The sequence below is a fragment of the Primulina huaijiensis genome, chromosome 15, assembly GCF_012295235.1.
Source record: "Primulina huaijiensis isolate GDHJ02 chromosome 15, ASM1229523v2, whole genome shotgun sequence".
NCBI classification, from domain to species: Eukaryota; Viridiplantae; Streptophyta; class Magnoliopsida; order Lamiales; family Gesneriaceae; genus Primulina; species Primulina huaijiensis.
In genome coordinates, this window is record NC_133320.1 from 18,793,509 (window position 1) to 18,811,430 (window position 17,922).

The 17,922-nt window shown below is 33.7% G+C and overlaps 2 protein-coding genes across 4 annotated transcripts; both read left to right on the forward strand.

Annotated features, from left to right (window-relative positions):
* The first annotated feature begins 240 nt into the window (after window positions 1–240).
* LOC140959377 (alpha-1,3-arabinosyltransferase XAT2-like) lies at window positions 241–2,008 on the forward strand. The gene is made up of 2 exons (XM_073417227.1): window positions 241–707; window positions 807–2,008. The coding sequence occupies exons 1-2, from the start codon at window positions 569–571 to the stop codon at window positions 2,006–2,008; spliced, it is 1,341 nt and encodes a 446-aa protein (XP_073273328.1). The 5' UTR covers window positions 241–568.
* Window positions 2,009–8,429: 6,421 nt separating this feature from the next.
* Window positions 8,430–11,182, forward strand: LOC140958595 (uncharacterized). 3 transcript variants are annotated; one of them, XM_073416099.1, is made up of 3 exons: window positions 8,590–8,722; window positions 9,164–9,267; window positions 10,461–11,182. In XM_073416099.1, the coding sequence occupies exon 3, from the start codon at window positions 10,512–10,514 to the stop codon at window positions 11,013–11,015; it is 504 nt and encodes a 167-aa protein (XP_073272200.1). In that variant the 5' UTR covers window positions 8,590–8,722; window positions 9,164–9,267; window positions 10,461–10,511; the 3' UTR covers window positions 11,016–11,182. The 3 variants fall into 3 exon arrangements, with proteins under 3 accessions (XP_073272199.1, XP_073272200.1, XP_073272201.1); XM_073416098.1 differs by lacking the exon at window positions 9,164–9,267 and having other exon boundaries at window positions 8,430–8,722; XM_073416100.1 differs by lacking the exons at window positions 8,590–8,722; window positions 9,164–9,267 and adding an exon at window positions 8,743–8,929.
* Window positions 11,183–17,922: the final 6,740 nt, after the last annotated feature.

Consider the following 17,922-nt stretch of genomic DNA (forward strand, 5'->3'; position numbering starts at 1 on the left):
CCAGTGTGGTTTACTTGACATGCACAATTTGCAAGCTATTGAGTTAGTCCGAAAATTTACTCGGTGTGCGTCGAAGTGTTACAAGGCTAGCTACGACCTGGCACCCACCCTTAACCCTTGTAACGAAAAAAATAATCTAATTCATAATTAAACAGAACATTAAACCATATATAGCCATTATTGTTTATTTATGAAATAATTAAACTCTACATTATATTATGCATTTCCCACTTGTAAAAAGTCCAAAACAACAAATAAGTTCTGATTTAGGATTAGAATAGTACTGCAAAGAATTAGTGCTGATGCATAGCTCCTTTATTGACTCAATGTTCATCTTCTTGTTCCTCTAGAATTCGAGTTGCATCATCGCCACAACTCAAATAAAAACCAGGACTTTGGCTCATGATCTCCATCGCAATTGGATAAAGATGTATGATCCCATCATTGCAAAAGGTTTCACTCGATATGATCGCAAACGGCTCGGATGTTGTGCATTCGTCATGTTCACAATCAGCATTTGCTCAACTTTCAGGCCTCATTTGCTTCCCTTTGGATCTAGTAAGTATATATGTATTTCGTTGCTTTGTTGTTCGTGTATATTCAAACGCTTGATCCGATTCAAATGTGCAATGTTTTCACAGTTGGTGATCATGGTGGCAACTTGCCATTTTCGTTGAATTCTATGCTCGAGACTTCCGAGCCAACAGGTAAATACATGCATTGCAGCTATGCTATACCAACATTTAGTGATCCACCTTAATCACCAAGATTTGATGCTGTAAATGTGTTTCGCCTCGAATTTTCAGAAGTTGAATCGAAAAGGCCGGAGGCCATTTGCAGAATCTTGGAGGCAGGTGCAGATTATTGCGAGATGGAAGGAGATATAAGGATTGAGGCCAATTCCTCCACCATATTTCTGGTGACTTCTGACGAAAAAATCATCGAAAATTCTACCATTTCATGGAGTATACGGCCTTATCCCAGAAAGGGAATTAATTATATCAAGAAATGGACTGTCAAAATTGTAGGAAATATCAATAACATTCAGAAGTGTACCCAAATTCATGAATCTCCTGCCATACTCTTCTCAACTAGCGGGTATGCAGGAAACCTTTTCCACGATTTCGCGGATTTGATACTTCCATTGTACACAACTTCCTTTGATTTTAAAAGGGATGTGCAATTTCTTGCGAGTGATTATCAGCCTTGGTGGCTGTCGAAATACCGCGAAATACTCGAAAAGTTCACTAGACATGAGATTATGGCCATTGACAGACAAAAACAAGAAGTGCATTGCTACAAAAAAATGGTTGCTGGCCTGAACTTTCACAAAGAACTCATCATAGATCCATTATCAGTCGAATCAAATCAGTCTCCATCCGGTCTTTCAATGAGCAACTTCAGACGACTACTACGAGAAACGTATTCCTTGGAGAGAACACTGGCTTTGGCTAATCGTAACACAGCAAGTAAGGGAGATAGCATAACAGGGACGCCACATATCATGATCATAACAAGGAAAAAAACTCGGGTCTTGATGAACCATGATGAAGTCTCTCGAGCAGCAAGGGATCTAGGCTTTGAGGTTATACTAGCAGAGCCAGAAAAATCGACTAATCTATCAAGATTTGCACAAGTTGTGAATTCCTGCGATGTGCTGATGGGAATACATGGAGCTGGTTTAACCAATATGGTCTTCTTGCCTGAAAACGCTATCGTTATTCAAGTGGTTCCATTCGGGGCTATGGATTGGATTCCTAAAGTTACTTTTGGAGACCCTTGTGTTGATATGAAGTTACAGTACTTAGAATATAATATAAGAGTGAAAGAGAGTTCTTTGATTTTGAAATATTCAAGTGAAGATCCAGTTTTGAAAGATCCATCATCCATTCATAGAAAGGGATGGAGTGAAATGAGTTCCATTTACTTGCATAATCAGAATGTTACTATTGATATTGGCAGGTTCAAAAGTACATTAGTTGAGGCACTCAAGCTTTTAAGCAAGTGAATATATATATATATATATTGAGAAGTATGTATATATATGTTGATAATCTTGTGAAAATGTAAAACATTTTTTATTGACTACAAATATTGAGAAGTTTGTTATATTAACGTACTTTTGATGATATATGATTTTTGTGGACACCTTATACCTAAAATATGTTAGAAATTTTTCTCAAAAATCATGTTTCTGCACGTATATAAACATGATAAAACTATATGCGGAAGCAGATCGATTGTTACCTCCGGCCATTGAAAATTTTGATTTATCTGCTTTTCCTCTCGGTTGAAGCCTTCTAAGCACTCCACCCTCTCGATAGATGATGTATATTTCTTATGAAGTGTGTGTGCTTAGGGATCTCAATCGTCTCTATTTATAGGTATTTCATACCATCAACGAGAAAAATCGGGAGTCTGAATATCAAAAGAAGAAACGTGTACGCATCTCAATTTTCTAAAGTTGAGGTTTCGTACACAAGTTTCGTCAAAATATGTAGGCAATGGCCGTCGTCAATTCTTACACGATACTTCTTTTAACATGTGTCATATTTTCTTAAAATATCCTATAATTACAAAATCTTGGGTTAAGACAAATGGCATTTCTGGAATAAAATGGTTATATTTGAAATATTGATTGTTACTCCAAGGGAGAGATGTGTTTAATTTACCTGTACATTTAATATCACTTAGTCATTCATTACTCTGTTTGATACAACGAATTTAGTTTTAAAAAAAAAGGAACCAAACAAGAGTTTAACCCCAAAACCATCCATTTATCCCACATTTATCCCTTACCAAACACAGCGAAAGTAGTAAATGAGAGCTACAAAGAACTAAAAATTTGTTACAAAGGTTCGCCAATATAACATGTATGTTCCATTTTCTCAGTTCACTATAACTGGTCGGTCTTGAGGTTTCCAAGTATAGCGACACACAACCACACGTCCACACTAACTTTACTTTGGAGGGACTTGCGCAAGGTTCTTACTTGCATAGTTATTTGAACACCATACCACACAATTTGAGAAAATACAAAAGATACATATCCTATTATATATAAATTCCGAACCATTGTAAGAATGAAACAGATCGTTTACAAGAATAAGTCTCAAAACTCTCAAAGCCTAAATACAAATATATGAACTTACAAGTGCAAAATACAAGAATTTGTGATCTTATGACTCAACTTATGCTGATTGTAGCCTCCCATAGGCGGTATCACAGCCTCCAAGATGCCACAAAAATTCAAACTAGATGTTTTCTTCATTATATGGTCTATAACAGCTATATTCGATGTCCGTAACATCCATGGAATGGTCGGTTCCGATGAGATAATTTTGAAAAAATTGAACTGGACTTCAGAGATATATACTAGCTCAAGTTGGACCATCGAAGTCCCTTGTACCTACGACTCGTCCCTCGTACCCGGTCTATACGAACGCTAGGACCATAAGATGGATGGCTCGTCCCTTCATCTAGTAGATTTTAGCATATAATTTCCAATACTTATATAGTTTGTTCATATGATTTCCAATATTTATATAGTTTGTTCTAGGGATGTAAACGAACCAAGCCGAGTGGCTTGGTAAAAAGCTCGTTTGAGATCGTTCATTAAGCTTATCGAACTGATCTCCAGCTTAAGAATATTCGGCTCGTAAATTCGCGAGCTTGAGTTTGAGCTAGAGCTCGGCTATTTTTTCGGGCCATGAATTTTTGTCCCACGTTGCTATTTTATTGAAATTCAAGATATTGAAATGTTATAAAAATAAGAAGCATAGACCTTAAATTCTCACATCTTAATTCGCTTTTTGGCTAAAAAATGTAACGTCCCAAATTCGACGACTGTGGTCACTGGCGATCACCCCCGCCCTCTTCTGCCCCGGACCTCACATGCCCACCAGCTTCCGCTTGGTTCGTCCCCGAACCACACCGTACTTAGAGAGGTCGGCTCTGATACCAACTGTAACGCCCCAAATTCGATGATTGTCATCACTGTACCAAGACGAGTCTTTCCTGCGTGCTTATGTCATCACTCACACGCACCATGAGAAACTTCCCAGAAGGTCACCCATCCCAGAATTACCCCAAGTCAAACACGCTTAACATTGGAGTTCGGAGAAAAGATACACCTTCTTAATATAAGCAGTATTTATCAAATCTTTTAAACCCTCCTCAACTGCACAGTCTCATACTTGAACAGTTTTGGAATCCCTCTCCTTCCGGTATAAGATCTGTTCATTCATGTTCCCTTCGCCTAGAAGTCTGCCAGGAGCTGCTCATTGTCCGTGCAATCTCATGGCACCGACGATCACCCTCCACCCTCTTCGGCCCCGGGACTCACAAAAATGATGGACGAGATCTAATTAAGCATGTTTGATGAGCTCGAAAATGAGTATATTTAACGAGCTCGAATAAAAGTCATGCTCTTTAAACATGATAAACAAGCTATTAACTAATCGAGCTATTCACGAGCTTAGTAATTTTCAAATCAGCCAAGATCTCGAACCTAATGATAAAAGCTCGAATATAGCTCAAGCTTATATATATCATAAAAGAACCGAGCTCGAACTTGATATTGTTCGACTCGACTTGTTTACATCCCTGATCTGTTCTATTATTGATTGCTCGATTTTATGATGCACACTCGATAAAAATATTAGCTACAAAATATAAAAAGATTTATTATTATCAAAACATGGAAAAATATATATTTTAAATGCATTAACACATTAAACATGTTTACATATTATACATATAAATTGTGTAATTATGTGCAAAAACCCAAGAGTTTGATGACATTTCCAGTCATGTCAATCATTATCGGGCACATTATCAGGTATTTGAGGGTTTTTTAATAATTAGTTTTAAAAAAATTTCAAAAATAATTTTTTTTAAAAAAATTTGCACATATACTATAATCCGTGCTTACGAAGCACGGATACTGGTCCACGTGAGTAGTATCCGTGCTTGGTAAGCACGGATGCTCCAACGTGGAGCCTCATCCGTGCTTCGTAAGCACGGACATTCCATGTGAGCTAGCATCCGTGCTTTCTGCAACGTAGAGCATTGTCCGTGCTTCGTAAGCACGGACGCTCCTACGTGGCCGCTGATCCGTGCTTACGAAGCACGAATATTCAATAATATATTATTTTCCGCACAGATTCGTACATTTTTCCGTATTTTTTCGTCAATAATTTGTCTTAATCTTCACGTGATTTCTGATTTTCATTCGATAATTGAATCTTCACGTGATTTCTGAAAAGTTTGATCAATGATTTCAAAATTTCTTTCGGTACTTTGTTTCTATATAATGTTGTGAACGTTGATGAACGAGTTAGAATGTTTGTCCTTCATTGTGCATAAATTCTCTCAAATTTCTTTGGCAAAATGTCTAACATCGATGTACTCTTATATTTTGGTGGTGATGTAGTTATCGGTAATGGATCTGTTGAATATAGTATTCCATTTGTTATACCGATACGAGTATTACGATCTATTAATTTGTTGGAGTTGGTTGAAGTTGTGCATAAAATGTTAAGAATCGATTCAACAATTTTTTCTCTGAAGATGTCAACTAAATATTCATTCATGGAGAGATCTTCTTGGCATGAAATTCAAGTCAAGTCGTGATGATGATGCTTTACAGTTTATAATGCAATGTGACAATATGCATATGTTGCATTTATACGTGGAATCAAATTCAATCAAGCATAATGTTGGATTTGATGATCATGAATCATACGTTCCACATGCATCCAATTCAGGGTTCAATAACCAACCCGGTACTTCTACATATGGTGGTTTCCAGGATCTAGAATTTTATGTTCCACAGGTTGCTGAAGGACTCGGTAATATAAATTTCGATAATGTAAGTGGCTCTTGGGATCAATATATCAATGTCTCGTCGGAACAACATCATGCTCCATATTGGCCGAGTACAACAGTATATACGAGTGCTCGTTGTCCGGATATGGCCACTAATGATGATATTTCTAGGAGTGATCCTAAACCCGATATGTCATATAGCGAGTCTGAAGAAGAAGAATTGAATGATGATGAAGAAGTGAATACATTTTCAAATCCTGATGAGGGGACATCATCTCGGCAACCACCATGTGACACTTTACAGAAGCAGACCGTACCATTTCTTTCAAACATTTCTGAGATGTCATCATTTTTCAATAAATTTTTTTGGGAAGAGCCTCCTAATTCTTTCGATGTACTTTCTGGAATGCACACAAGCTATTATAATCCGGAGAGAGGTGAATTGTGCGTTAATATGTTATTTAAAGACAAGAATGATCTTATTGCATCTGTGAAGGATTATTCCGTTAAAATTGTCAGGCGTGAGTACCGTGTCGTAGATAGCACACGCAGTTTGTGGAAATTACGTTGCAGAAATCATTCTTCGACTATCATTCTTCTAGCCATTGCAGAAATCATTCTTCCAGCCATTGTAGTCTTCTCTATACGTGTTGCATTACACAACTCACGGTATAGAAATGCTAAAAATGCACTACCCCAACTATAAGACTTTACGTTATCAATATCCTGTAGCAGTTGCAAAAAAATGAGTCTAGCAGACCCTCCTTCATAGTCGGGGAACAATATTCTTCCAATAATCATTAACGCAACACAACGGGTATATTTCACAACATCTACTTCTGAACTATCATCATTAACAAGGTTATACATACAATGGTCGTGTAGTGCAGTTATAGACAAATGACCGCCTTTCAAATGTTTTGATGATTGTAAAAATCCCAACAAATCCAAACATATGTGTTGTCATTCCTCAACTGTATGTGACACATCTATTCCAGTGACTGCTTGACCATCAATTGTTAGACCCCAAATGATTGAAACATCTTGTAACGTGATAGTTGCTTCACCACACGTAAAATGAAACGTGTGTGTCTCGCGCCGCCAACATTCAATAAGAGCAGTAATCAAATGATTATCAAAAATTTGTAACCCACATTCTAAAACTCCATAAAAACCCATATCATTCAAGTATGCAAGTACACGATTGTGTATGTAATTATCAATGTATATTTTTCAAATCAAATTGTCTGACATCTTCACTTTTACAATATCATCAACGGTTACAAAAGAAACTGTAGATGACATATGTGTCGCTTGTAAATAGAGGACACTGGGATCTTCTGGACATCGATTATCTGCCATTTTGAAATAAATTGTCGATCTTTGCTACGAAACGAGTTTGAAGGTTCTCTGGTGAAGAAGGGAAAATTTAAGAAGAAAATGGGTGAAAGAGTAAGGGCAGGAGGAAGAAGGAGAGGAGATAAGGTGGGGGTGGAGGGAGGTGCTCCACGTGGTAAGCAAGGACAATGCTCCACGTTTGAGCATCCGTGCATGGTAAGCACGGATGCTCGCCCACGTGGAGCGTCTGTGCTTACGAAGCACGGATTCTAAGTCCACGTGAGGAGTATCCACGATTTACCATCATTCCCTGTGAATCCGGCGTTATTCCAGTCAGGGCCAGACCTTCATTCCCTGTGAATCCAGCGTTATTCCTGTCAGGGCTGCGAGGCGAGATAGGCCATCTCTCAAGGCTCGACCGTCATAGAAGCCAAAAAAAAAAAAAAAATCATTGGTCTCATGTTGTTGAGGCATGCACTAAATAGCATGGGCATTGGACATTTAAAAAAAAATTGGATATTAACCCATTGAAAAAATGATTAAATACAATGCATGTGTTTATTGGAGATTTAATCAAATTGTGTAGAGCTCAAACAATTAAACTACACGGCTTATTAATTAAATTTTTAAAAATTTTGTATGCATAAAACGGTAATGTTTGTCCAATATATTTATTATTTTATTTGGTATCAACTCGTGTGTTAAACTTTTATACTTTACTTGTTGATTATTTGGCTTTTTTTTCTTGAATTTATGTAGTTGGACTCATTTCAAAAAATAAAACATAAAAAATTGTGATACTTACCTATTTTATATATCTTTATTTTCTATTTTTTGAATAAAATATTATATATATTATTTAAAACAAATCGTATATTTTTACAATATTGATTCAATATATTTATCATTTTGTTATTTTGATATTATATATTGATAAATTTCAATTTTAGCAACGTATTCAATTTTGGCAATTTCAATCTTTTTCCAATATAATTGTTCATATGACACTGCATCACATTAGAGCTATGTTTTTTTTCTTTTCTTTATTATTTGCTACAGCAGAATTCGTTAGAGTTATATTGATGTTGTGGCGCATGCAGAAAAAAAACGTCAAGAGATAAATATATAATTCGTAAATTATATTTTACTTATATCTATTGTTTAATCATTTTTAATTTATAAACTGAGCTTTTATAAGAAGTTTTTTTTTTAAAATATCAACTCAAATCCTGTGAATCACAGTTACGGGTCTGTTTCAATGGTGTAGCTATATTGGTGCTGCCACATGTCGGGATGGACAAGCAAAATGATAGGCGAAGAACAGGTGAAGCATCTTCTTTACTCTATAGTAAAGTGTGAAATAATTAGTGCCGGAAAGTTGAGTGAATTGGCTATGGACGATAATCTACTGGAATTCGTGCTAGTCCCTTTAGGCATGGGAGTGCTGTTCTCGTACCATTTTTGGCTTCTTTACAAGATAATACGCAATCCCAGAAGAACTGTAATCGGGCTCAATGTTGAAAGTCGCCACAAATGGGTCTTCTACTTGATGTCTGTAAGTCTTATTCACTCTAATCTATCTTTTTTTTGTGTGTGTCGGTGCTTGGGCAGATGTATTTCTCCTTTTTTCCTGTTGTTGGGCTGCAAATTAATTGTGATGTTCCATTGTTTTTGGGCCGCCATTTGAACTTGGAAGTCATCAGATTCTGAAGTGTTTGATCTTTTGTTACTTAATATTTTATAGCAACGCCATGTTCTTGAGGTGCCAAATTTGATCAAACATCATAATTACTTTACAGGAATTCTTGGTGTCTATCAAATTTCCATCCTTTTCTTTTTGTTTGTGGTGTGTGCTTTGGGGGTGTGGATAAAAGTTTTGTATGGATTCCAGTTTCAAGCTTTCCAAAGAGTAATGTAATTATCACGGGAGAAAGTTAAACTTTTCTAATGGGACCACTGTTTATATTCGTTGTTTATCGTATGCTGCCGCTATCAGGTCAGCAGGGCAAGTAGTATCACTGGCTGTGATATCATCAAAGGATTGAGCTTAACATAGTAAATGGTCTTGTGCATATAGAGTGGAATAGGAGGATATGTAAGGTGAATTTAAATTAGTTATTTCTTCCAGAGTTTAACTTCTGAGCTGATATTTGGGTATTGATAGAGGACTTTCTACTTGACTCAGATACACTTAAAATTTCTCTGTGGACCAATAAATGTGATGGTTGCACACAAATGACCACAAGTTCTTCATGGCATTTGAAGCCATACTCCAGAAAGAAATAGAAAAAATTTAGGCTACAAAAAATTGCTGAAGTTAAGAGCTCCAGTTTATATATTAATCAAGTTTTCCATTTCATATGGCCCTGTTTTCTCTTCTGAAGATATTAGAATTGCTTTCTAGACTGGTTAGTCCTTAACGCTCCTCTCAAGTGTATCAATCAGTTAGTGTTTACAAACAAGTTCAAATGCTAGATGCTGAGAAGCTCATTCTAAAATTTGATGCTTGAGGATATTTATGAAATTTGACAAAATTGTATCCAGATTCAATCCCATGGGCTTCACCTGCTGGCAGTCAGCGAGTTGAATAAAATTTCTTGTTTAAAGTGAAATAGGGGATATTATTTGTGTGCTGTCAAACTCTTATAAGCATCTCAGTTCATACATAGAAAAAAATGATCGAAAGAGTTGTTATCTTTGTTATTAAAATGCCATAATATTTATAGAATGCTTATTTCGGCTGTGAAAATTTGATTCCGCACTAGATTGCTCTTTACATATTTATGTTACCTCAGCAAATATTTGTGTCAGTTTAATCCTTGTACATAGGAGTAATCTTTCCGACCGACACAAATCGTCAGTTACCTTCAATTCATAATGAAAACTTATCGAACACTATAATGAAAGAGAAAGAAAAGCGATGGAGTGGATCATAAGAAGTGCTTCAAATAATTGTATGAGCTGTCGTGGAGTGTTATGCAAGATTCTACAAAATGGACTTCAGAAAATAGTTATGTTGCAAGAACAAGAAGCTGGGTTATTTCCATGGGTTGCTACTATCTTACTTAGAATGAATGCTTGCCTGTTTTTGAAACATAAAAGTATACTTTCTTGTCTTAGTATCATTTTTTTCAGTAATACTCTTTCACCCAGCTTTTGGCGCATTTTGTTATCCCAACATGAAGTTTCCATTTTCCTCACTTTATTTGGCTACTTATGTCGATTATTTTTTCTGCTTGGGACGTAATGGTACTGATAGCAAACCAGAGTTAACTTGTGAACTAAATTTTCAGGATCCACTCAAAAATGGCGTCTTGGCAGTTCAAACGCTACGCAACAATATAATGGCGTCCACCCTTTTGGCGACCACGGCCATCACTCTCAGCTCGTTGATCAGTGTGTACGTCAGCAACCAATCAACCTCTTCTCTAGAGTCTATACATGGAAATAAATCTTCTGTAATGGCTTCTGTCAAGTTCTTTGCTATATTAGTGTGCTTTCTTTTTGCATTTTTTTGCAACGTGCAGTCTATAAGGTACTATGCCCATGTTAGTTTTCTGGTCTCGGTGCCCCTGTCTGTAGACAGAAAAGATTGTATTGAATACGTCGAAATGAACTTGAACAAAGGTTCCTTTTTCTGGTCACTTGGACTCCGACCATTTTACTTGTCGTTCCCTCTCTTTCTCTGGGTTTTCGGGCCTATACCCATGTTCGTTTGCTGCTGCGTGATGTCGCTTCTTCTCTATTTTCTGGACACTACCACGAAATTTACGAGGAATCTGCATACACACTCTGTTAGGGAGGATGTGTATGGTGGAGATGTGGAGTCTAGTGTTCTTCGGATATGAGCATATTTTGTGACAACATTTTGTATGATATTTCTTTTGCGACAGAATTTAACTTGTCCCATTGCATTGAAATTGGTTGCTTTGATCATATTGTCATGTGTTATGTTATATGATAAATGGGATAATTAAGTAGCAAACTTGTTTATAAAAGCTTTGTTACCAAATTATTAAGGTGTTTGAGTAAGTATGTTTTTTTAGATCTTATAAATTTTCGGTTACGAAATTTGTAACGTCCATATTCAACCACTGTCCTCACAATACTAAGAGGAGATTTTCTAGCGCGCTTATGTCCTTACTCATACGCATCTTAAGAAACTTCCAAAAAGATCATCCATCACAGAATTGTAAACTTCTCAGAACTTCCCAGATAACTGTCTTCATAGTACCAAAAAGAGTTTTTTCAGCGTACTTATTACTTTAATCACACTATGAAATATTCCAGAGGGTCATCAATTCAGAATTGTAAACGTCCCAGAACTTCCCAAAGGGTTACCCATCCCAGAATTGTCTCAAGTCAAACACGCTTAACTTTGGAGTTCTTATATGATGAATTCCCGAAAAGAAGATGTATATTCTTGATATGAGTAGTAATATCAAATCTTTTAACCACTCCTCAACTGCACGGTCGCATACCTGAACAGTTTTGGAATCTCTCTCTTTCTGGTGTGAGATTTGTTCTTATGTCTTCACTCATACGCATCCTAGGAAACTTCTCAAGGGATCAAACATCACATAATTGACTCAAGTTAATCACGTTTAACTTTGGAGTCCATATGTAATGAGCTCCCAAAAAGAGTATACACCTTCTTGATATGAGTAATACATATCGAATCTTTTAATCAATCCTCAACTGCACAGTCTCATACCTGAACAATTTTGGAATCCCTCTCATTCCAGTGTAGGATCGGTTTATTCGTGTCTCCTTCGCCTAGAAATCTGTCATGAGCTGCTCATTGTCTGTGCTACCTCATGGCATCTGCGATCACTCTCGCCATCTTCGGCCCCGGCCTGACAAAATTGGAAAATTGGTATTGAGCATGTAAATATTGGAAATTTTTTTCCAATAAATCTCTTGACGTGACGTTTTTCATGTTGAACATTGTTCAAGACGAGAGATCTTAAGTTCAAATTCCATTTGTGTGAGTTGTTTAGTTACATGAGAAATCTCGCCACTATTGTATAAAATTTAAGGGGTGTGCTTCACCTAAATAGAAATACCAATTTCAAATTCATTATACTTGTTTAGATAAGTTTAATTTGGTTAGATTTCGAATTTGATACATAAGATTTTATCAATAGTCTACTTATACATATAGTCAAACTTTTATAATTTTAATTAAACTAACTACTTTACCCCTTGGTGTCTTAAGATTTTATTTAAATTTAATATATTTCTATATTAAAGTGAAAAGTAATATTTTTTTACATAAAATAATAATTTTTCATAAATTGGATTGGTGATGTGATTTATCTCACAAAATTGACTCGTGACACGCTGAACTTTTGTGTATATTTTATATTTAATAACACACAAAAAGGTAAAAATTATTGTATACAGCAAGTTATCTGAATATGTTAAAAACCATAAGAGAATAATAAATTAATATAGAGATGTGTAGAGAGAATTCCTGAGAGAAGAGAGAATAAGTCAATACTTGTATACAATTTTCATTAAACTCAAGCACCCTATTTATAGGAAAAAATAAGAAAATACAAATATTTACAATATATATTTATCTTGATAAAAAATCTTTACAATATATATTTATCTTGATAAAAAATCTAACCAAATAGAATAATCATCTATAAAAATAAATTTTTTTATAACACTCTCTCTTAGATAATTATTTGCACAATTTTACGAAATGAATATTTTGAGCATCAAATGATTGAACATTCATCAATAGATGTGACTTATAAATACAATAATATTTTAGTACATTTTCTACGTACTATAACTTATGAAAAAATATTCTTTTCAGGAAATATTCAATATAAAATTCTAGACATAATTTTGTCTTTTCCAAGTATTTCATCACAAATTTATATTTCAGATATTCGACTATTACAGTAAAATCTTCAAGAGTACTAAGCCGAATGTATCATATATACCAGGATGATTTTAATCCGTAAAATGACATATTGCTCTATTGAAATGATAGTTTTAGAGGTTGATTAGACAGTGTCACGTTCACCTTAGAAAATGAATCACGTTGATTAGACAACTTTTAATATGTTTCTCTCTTTATTTTGTTTTGAATAATCATTATTTTATAAGAATTTATATTGAGAAATTGGACGTACTTTTTCAAATTTTTATGTGTATCAAGTAGATTTTTTACCTTCAATAATTTCATTCAATGTATCACAAAATCATGTCACATTGAATTTTTTGTTCCTAAATTTTCATAACATGTAAGATAATAACATGTAATAAAATATTTTATCATTCATTTATAGATAATAGTACTTTAAATTAAATACTGATGTTAATCAAATAACTTTGAAAAAAGTCGAAAGTTATATTCACGATCAAAATTGAGATTTTAAACTAATAAAGTCAAAAGTTATATTCACTGCAATATAATAAATATTTTGGCCTTTATCGACAATTCATCACTAAACCCAATAATTAAAGAAGAAAATGTTAACAATCAAATGGAATTACTAAATATAGACAAATTTGGCTGAATCTTCTCTTTAAAATTAAAAAATCGACATAAATCAAATGTGTACTTAAATTAAAGAAATCCTAAATCACAAAAATTATTGCCAAATTGAATAATAAATTAATGCAATATCTCATGCAATTTATTGACTGATATAATAGATTCACCAAATTTGTTGGATTGTGGAAATGCAATCAATATTGATTTTGATGATAGAAAAAAACGTATTTGTTGTATTTCAAGCATATTTATTCAAATGTGTAGTTGTAAGATGTCAAGTTGAGATATTTGATAAGCTGGAATTTAAATGAAGTCGAGCTGAAAATCTACCGGGGTCAAGTATTTCGATGGTATTTCACAACCAATAATCCAAATGACTAGCGGCCAAAATAGTTGGAAAGCCAAGTCAATTATCTAGAAATAATACCTCAGTTTGGTCTAGTGAATTTGGATGTTATCGAGACGAAATGGAGGTTGCAAGATCCGATCGGCCAAACATCCTCGAGCTGGAAGTCTCAATACCAGCTCTGGTATTTTGGTGATATATCTCAGCTCAATTATCGTAATGAAATGAATTAGCATGTATTGAAAATATAAGACAATGATCTACAAATGATCTTCAAAGTTTGAATTCTAAATCAAAGCTTAAAAGATGATATTTCATGATGACATTTCTGGTTTTGCACATGTTGCAGAAAGAGTTCTATCGTATACATAGTCCAGTATTTTGAGCATATGTCTCTTATATAAATTCAAAATTGATTGATTCTTAATTATATGAAAAATTAAAAAACATGGCTACAACTTTCATGCTTATCACTTTGTCCAAAAATCAATGAATCAAGAGCTATATTCATAGGACCAGACCAGACAACATTTCACTTGACCATTTTGTACATTCACTCAACCATTTTGTTCATTCAACAGTTTTGCTCTTCCGACCATTTCATTCATTCTACCGTTTTGCTCTTGGAACCAAACCGCACCAGCAAGTTGCCAGAAAATTAAATATGATCGTTGCAATGTCAGAAACAGTACAAAACATTTTCAAACGGTTATATTCTTGTGTCTAATGTATATATCACTCTTGGAAGTCATATATACAACATCTTAAAGATCAAATACAAGCTTCTGAAGGAGATTCAAAGCCTAAACAACCTACATAAATAAATTAGATAAAATGATAGCAAGTCCAAGTAGAGGAGTCTAAATAGATATATTAGCTTAGTGAGAGCTTTTCTTCTTCTGTGTGAAGATATATTTGAGAGCATATACACTGTAATGGATTAATGTCCTCACACACACAATCACTCACATATACAAGAGAGATGAGCTGAGCTTCAAAGTTTAGTTGAATAATAGTCTTCACACAAAAACATTAAAAATTTGTAGTCTTGGTATAAAAGACGTTAAACATTATGCAGATTGTGAGGTCGATGCCTACAATCAAGAGTGTGCTTGGAGTTTCGATTAGGCAAGGGTTAAGTACAAATGATTGAATAAATCAAAATATTCTAGTAAATCCTTCCAAGGGGAAGAAGAAATGACATATGAGTTGTTAATATCCGAACATCCATAAACATATTCGTGCATATTTATTTATCTCATTTACTTACTTTTGCTATTGTTTTTGGTACGCATGGTTGGAACATTTTATATGTTTTTCAAATACCAAAATATTGCATATAATATATTTGATAAAATGTTTCAAGCAAATCATTCTTATTATTTCAACTTGCATACTTTTTAAATGCTTTTCAAAATGTTTAATTGGTTTTTAAAAGTATTATTTTGAGTTTATTTTGCTTAGTTTTAGAACCAAAATCGATTTAATTTCTCAGAGATCGGTTCATTTTTGAACATTTCATGAATGAGCTATTGTAACTCTTTTAATAGTAAAATTTTTTAAAGAGTTTATTCACCCCCTTTAAACTCTAACTTGATCCTAACAAAATTGATAAATTATTTTATATCATCAAAAAAATTTAGGTGAATCAAATCAAAATTTAAGAAATAAATATCTAACAACCCAACATGTCATAATTGTGAATAGGCTACCATAATCATCGTTATTTAATATAGAAGATAATATCAACTCATTGAGTTTGCAATTTTTTCCGATTGATGGTGTTGTGGTCTCACTACCACATATTCATATATTTTTTTTAATTCAAAAACATATGCAGTTTAATATTGAACATGAAGTCACATTTCATCATAAAATAGTGACAAATTATAGATCATGCATTTTATTTTGAGATAACTTATATCTTTAATCACATTCTTTAGTAATATAAACAATTTTTAGATCTTATATCGATATTCTTTCAGAAATTATAATAAATTTCTCAATTTATAAGATCTTAAAAAAACATTCAACTAAAAGGACATTAAATTAATTTTTCTCAAGAATTTTACAAATTTTGGATCTTATATAAATATTTTCCATGAATATCAACAAATCTTTGATCTTTTGATCAATATTTCTTTTTAAATATTGATATAGTTTGACATAGATCTATATCTTTCAATATATTTATAAATGTTAGATCTAATATCATATCTCAATCATGATTCTCCTTGAATTCTCAATATTTAAATCTTAACCATAAATCTCTTCTCAAAATATTAGATCTTAATCATAAATATCTTGATATAAAATCATTTTATGCTGCTTTAGAGTCATCAACATTATAAAATCATGATATTTCATGGGCAACAATTTATAATTGTGCTACATCTAGATAGATCTGGCCAGGGGCCGGGTTCGATCCGGTCTGGAAAATCCGGACCCTAACCAGCCCGCTCATGGCCGATTACGGTTCGGGAAGTGAACTCGATGGTTCGGGCCCGGGCTCGGTTAACTGCCGGGACGGGGTCCGGGTCCGATTCAGCACTTAATTTTTAATTTTTTTAGAAAATATTATTATTTGTTAATAAAAATTTAAAGAATAAAAAATATAAAGTAATAAAAGAGGGCTTACACTCATAAAAATTATATCAAATATCTTCTAAAAAAATTATCTCAATAAAAAAAATTCTCTCTTCAAAAGTCTTCAATGAATCAAACCTCAATTAAGACTCCTAAAATATGGTATTATCAATAATTTATTATCATAAATCTCGAGCTCCAATCATCATAATTTTCGATACTCTTTTGCCTCTGCAGCCACAAGACGTGCACATGCCTTACTCCAGGACTTCTTTTTGTTTTGTTCATTTTTTCAACGATTCATTTTTTTTCAATTACTCGCACTTCTTCTCGTCATTGTTCTGAATGTTCCCTCAGTTTCGTCTTGGTCTTCTTCATCATTTTAATATGTTGTATTTGGCTAATGGCTTTTGACCAATCATTGAGAAAACATTGGGCTTCCAAATTTTCTGACCTTAAAGCTACAACGTCTCTCATCCCATGTATTTCTTCCGATACTAAAAGCTTGCTCTATTGCAACCGTTGAAACGAGGCAAGCTAGAGTTTCTTTTGCCATTATAGATAAAATTGGATATATTTGTGTTTTTGTGACCACCATCGCAATTTATCGAAAGCTTCTTCATCTGCACCACTAAAATCAAAAGTAGTGGTAAAATAATACCTCAGTTCATGACTAGAACTTGAGGATCTTTGTGGGCATTTTGTCCGTTCCCTTAATAAAAGTTGTGTTTTACTAAGTTTAGAAGTAATATTACTAATGATAGTGAATTGTTCTTCATGTTGAACAATTTGTCCGCCATATTTTGTGTTATATTCATTATAAATATCATATAAGTCAATGAGATAGATTAAACTGTTTCCGTTGTAAGGTCTAACGAATCATAATATAATGTTAACAGTTCTTGTAAACCATCTAATTTAAGTTTAAGATATAAAACAAAAAACATAAAAATATTTCAGGAATTTTTTAAAAATATTTTTCTCATTTTGCTTTCATGACATAAATACATTGAACTAAAGTATCATCAGTGGATTTAATATTTTCACTAAGAATACATGCAATTTTGCAACAATGTATTAAAACTAAATTAAAAGTAGAATAATAAACACCTGATAATTGGTCACTGACATCATTAAAAACTTTTAAAATTTTCACAAATACTAGTGTATATGTTACATTGATTCGAAACAAATGAATATTACGAACTTGAACATGTTGATGAAAAAATATACATAATTAAAATTTATATTCAAAAGACGATAATTACAATTTATATGTTGAATTCCAACGAGTTGGAAAATATCG

What these genes read in the sequence shown, in the direction of transcription:
- LOC140959377 (XM_073417227.1), top strand. Translation starts at nt 569, where the DNA reads ATGTATTTCGTTGCTTTGTTGTTCGTGTATATTCAAACGCTTGATCCG. An exon ending in CGAGACTTCCGAGCCAACAG is followed by an intron (nt 708 to 806) that starts GTAAATACATGC and finishes TCGAATTTTCAG; the next exon opens with AAGTTGAATCGAAAAGGCCG.
- LOC140958595 (XM_073416098.1), top strand. Translation starts at nt 8,453, where the DNA reads ATGTCGGGATGGACAAGCAAAATGATAGGCGAAGAACAGGTGAAGCAT. An exon ending in GGGTCTTCTACTTGATGTCT is followed by an intron (nt 8,723 to 10,460) that starts GTAAGTCTTATT and finishes CTAAATTTTCAG; the next exon opens with GATCCACTCAAAAATGGCGT.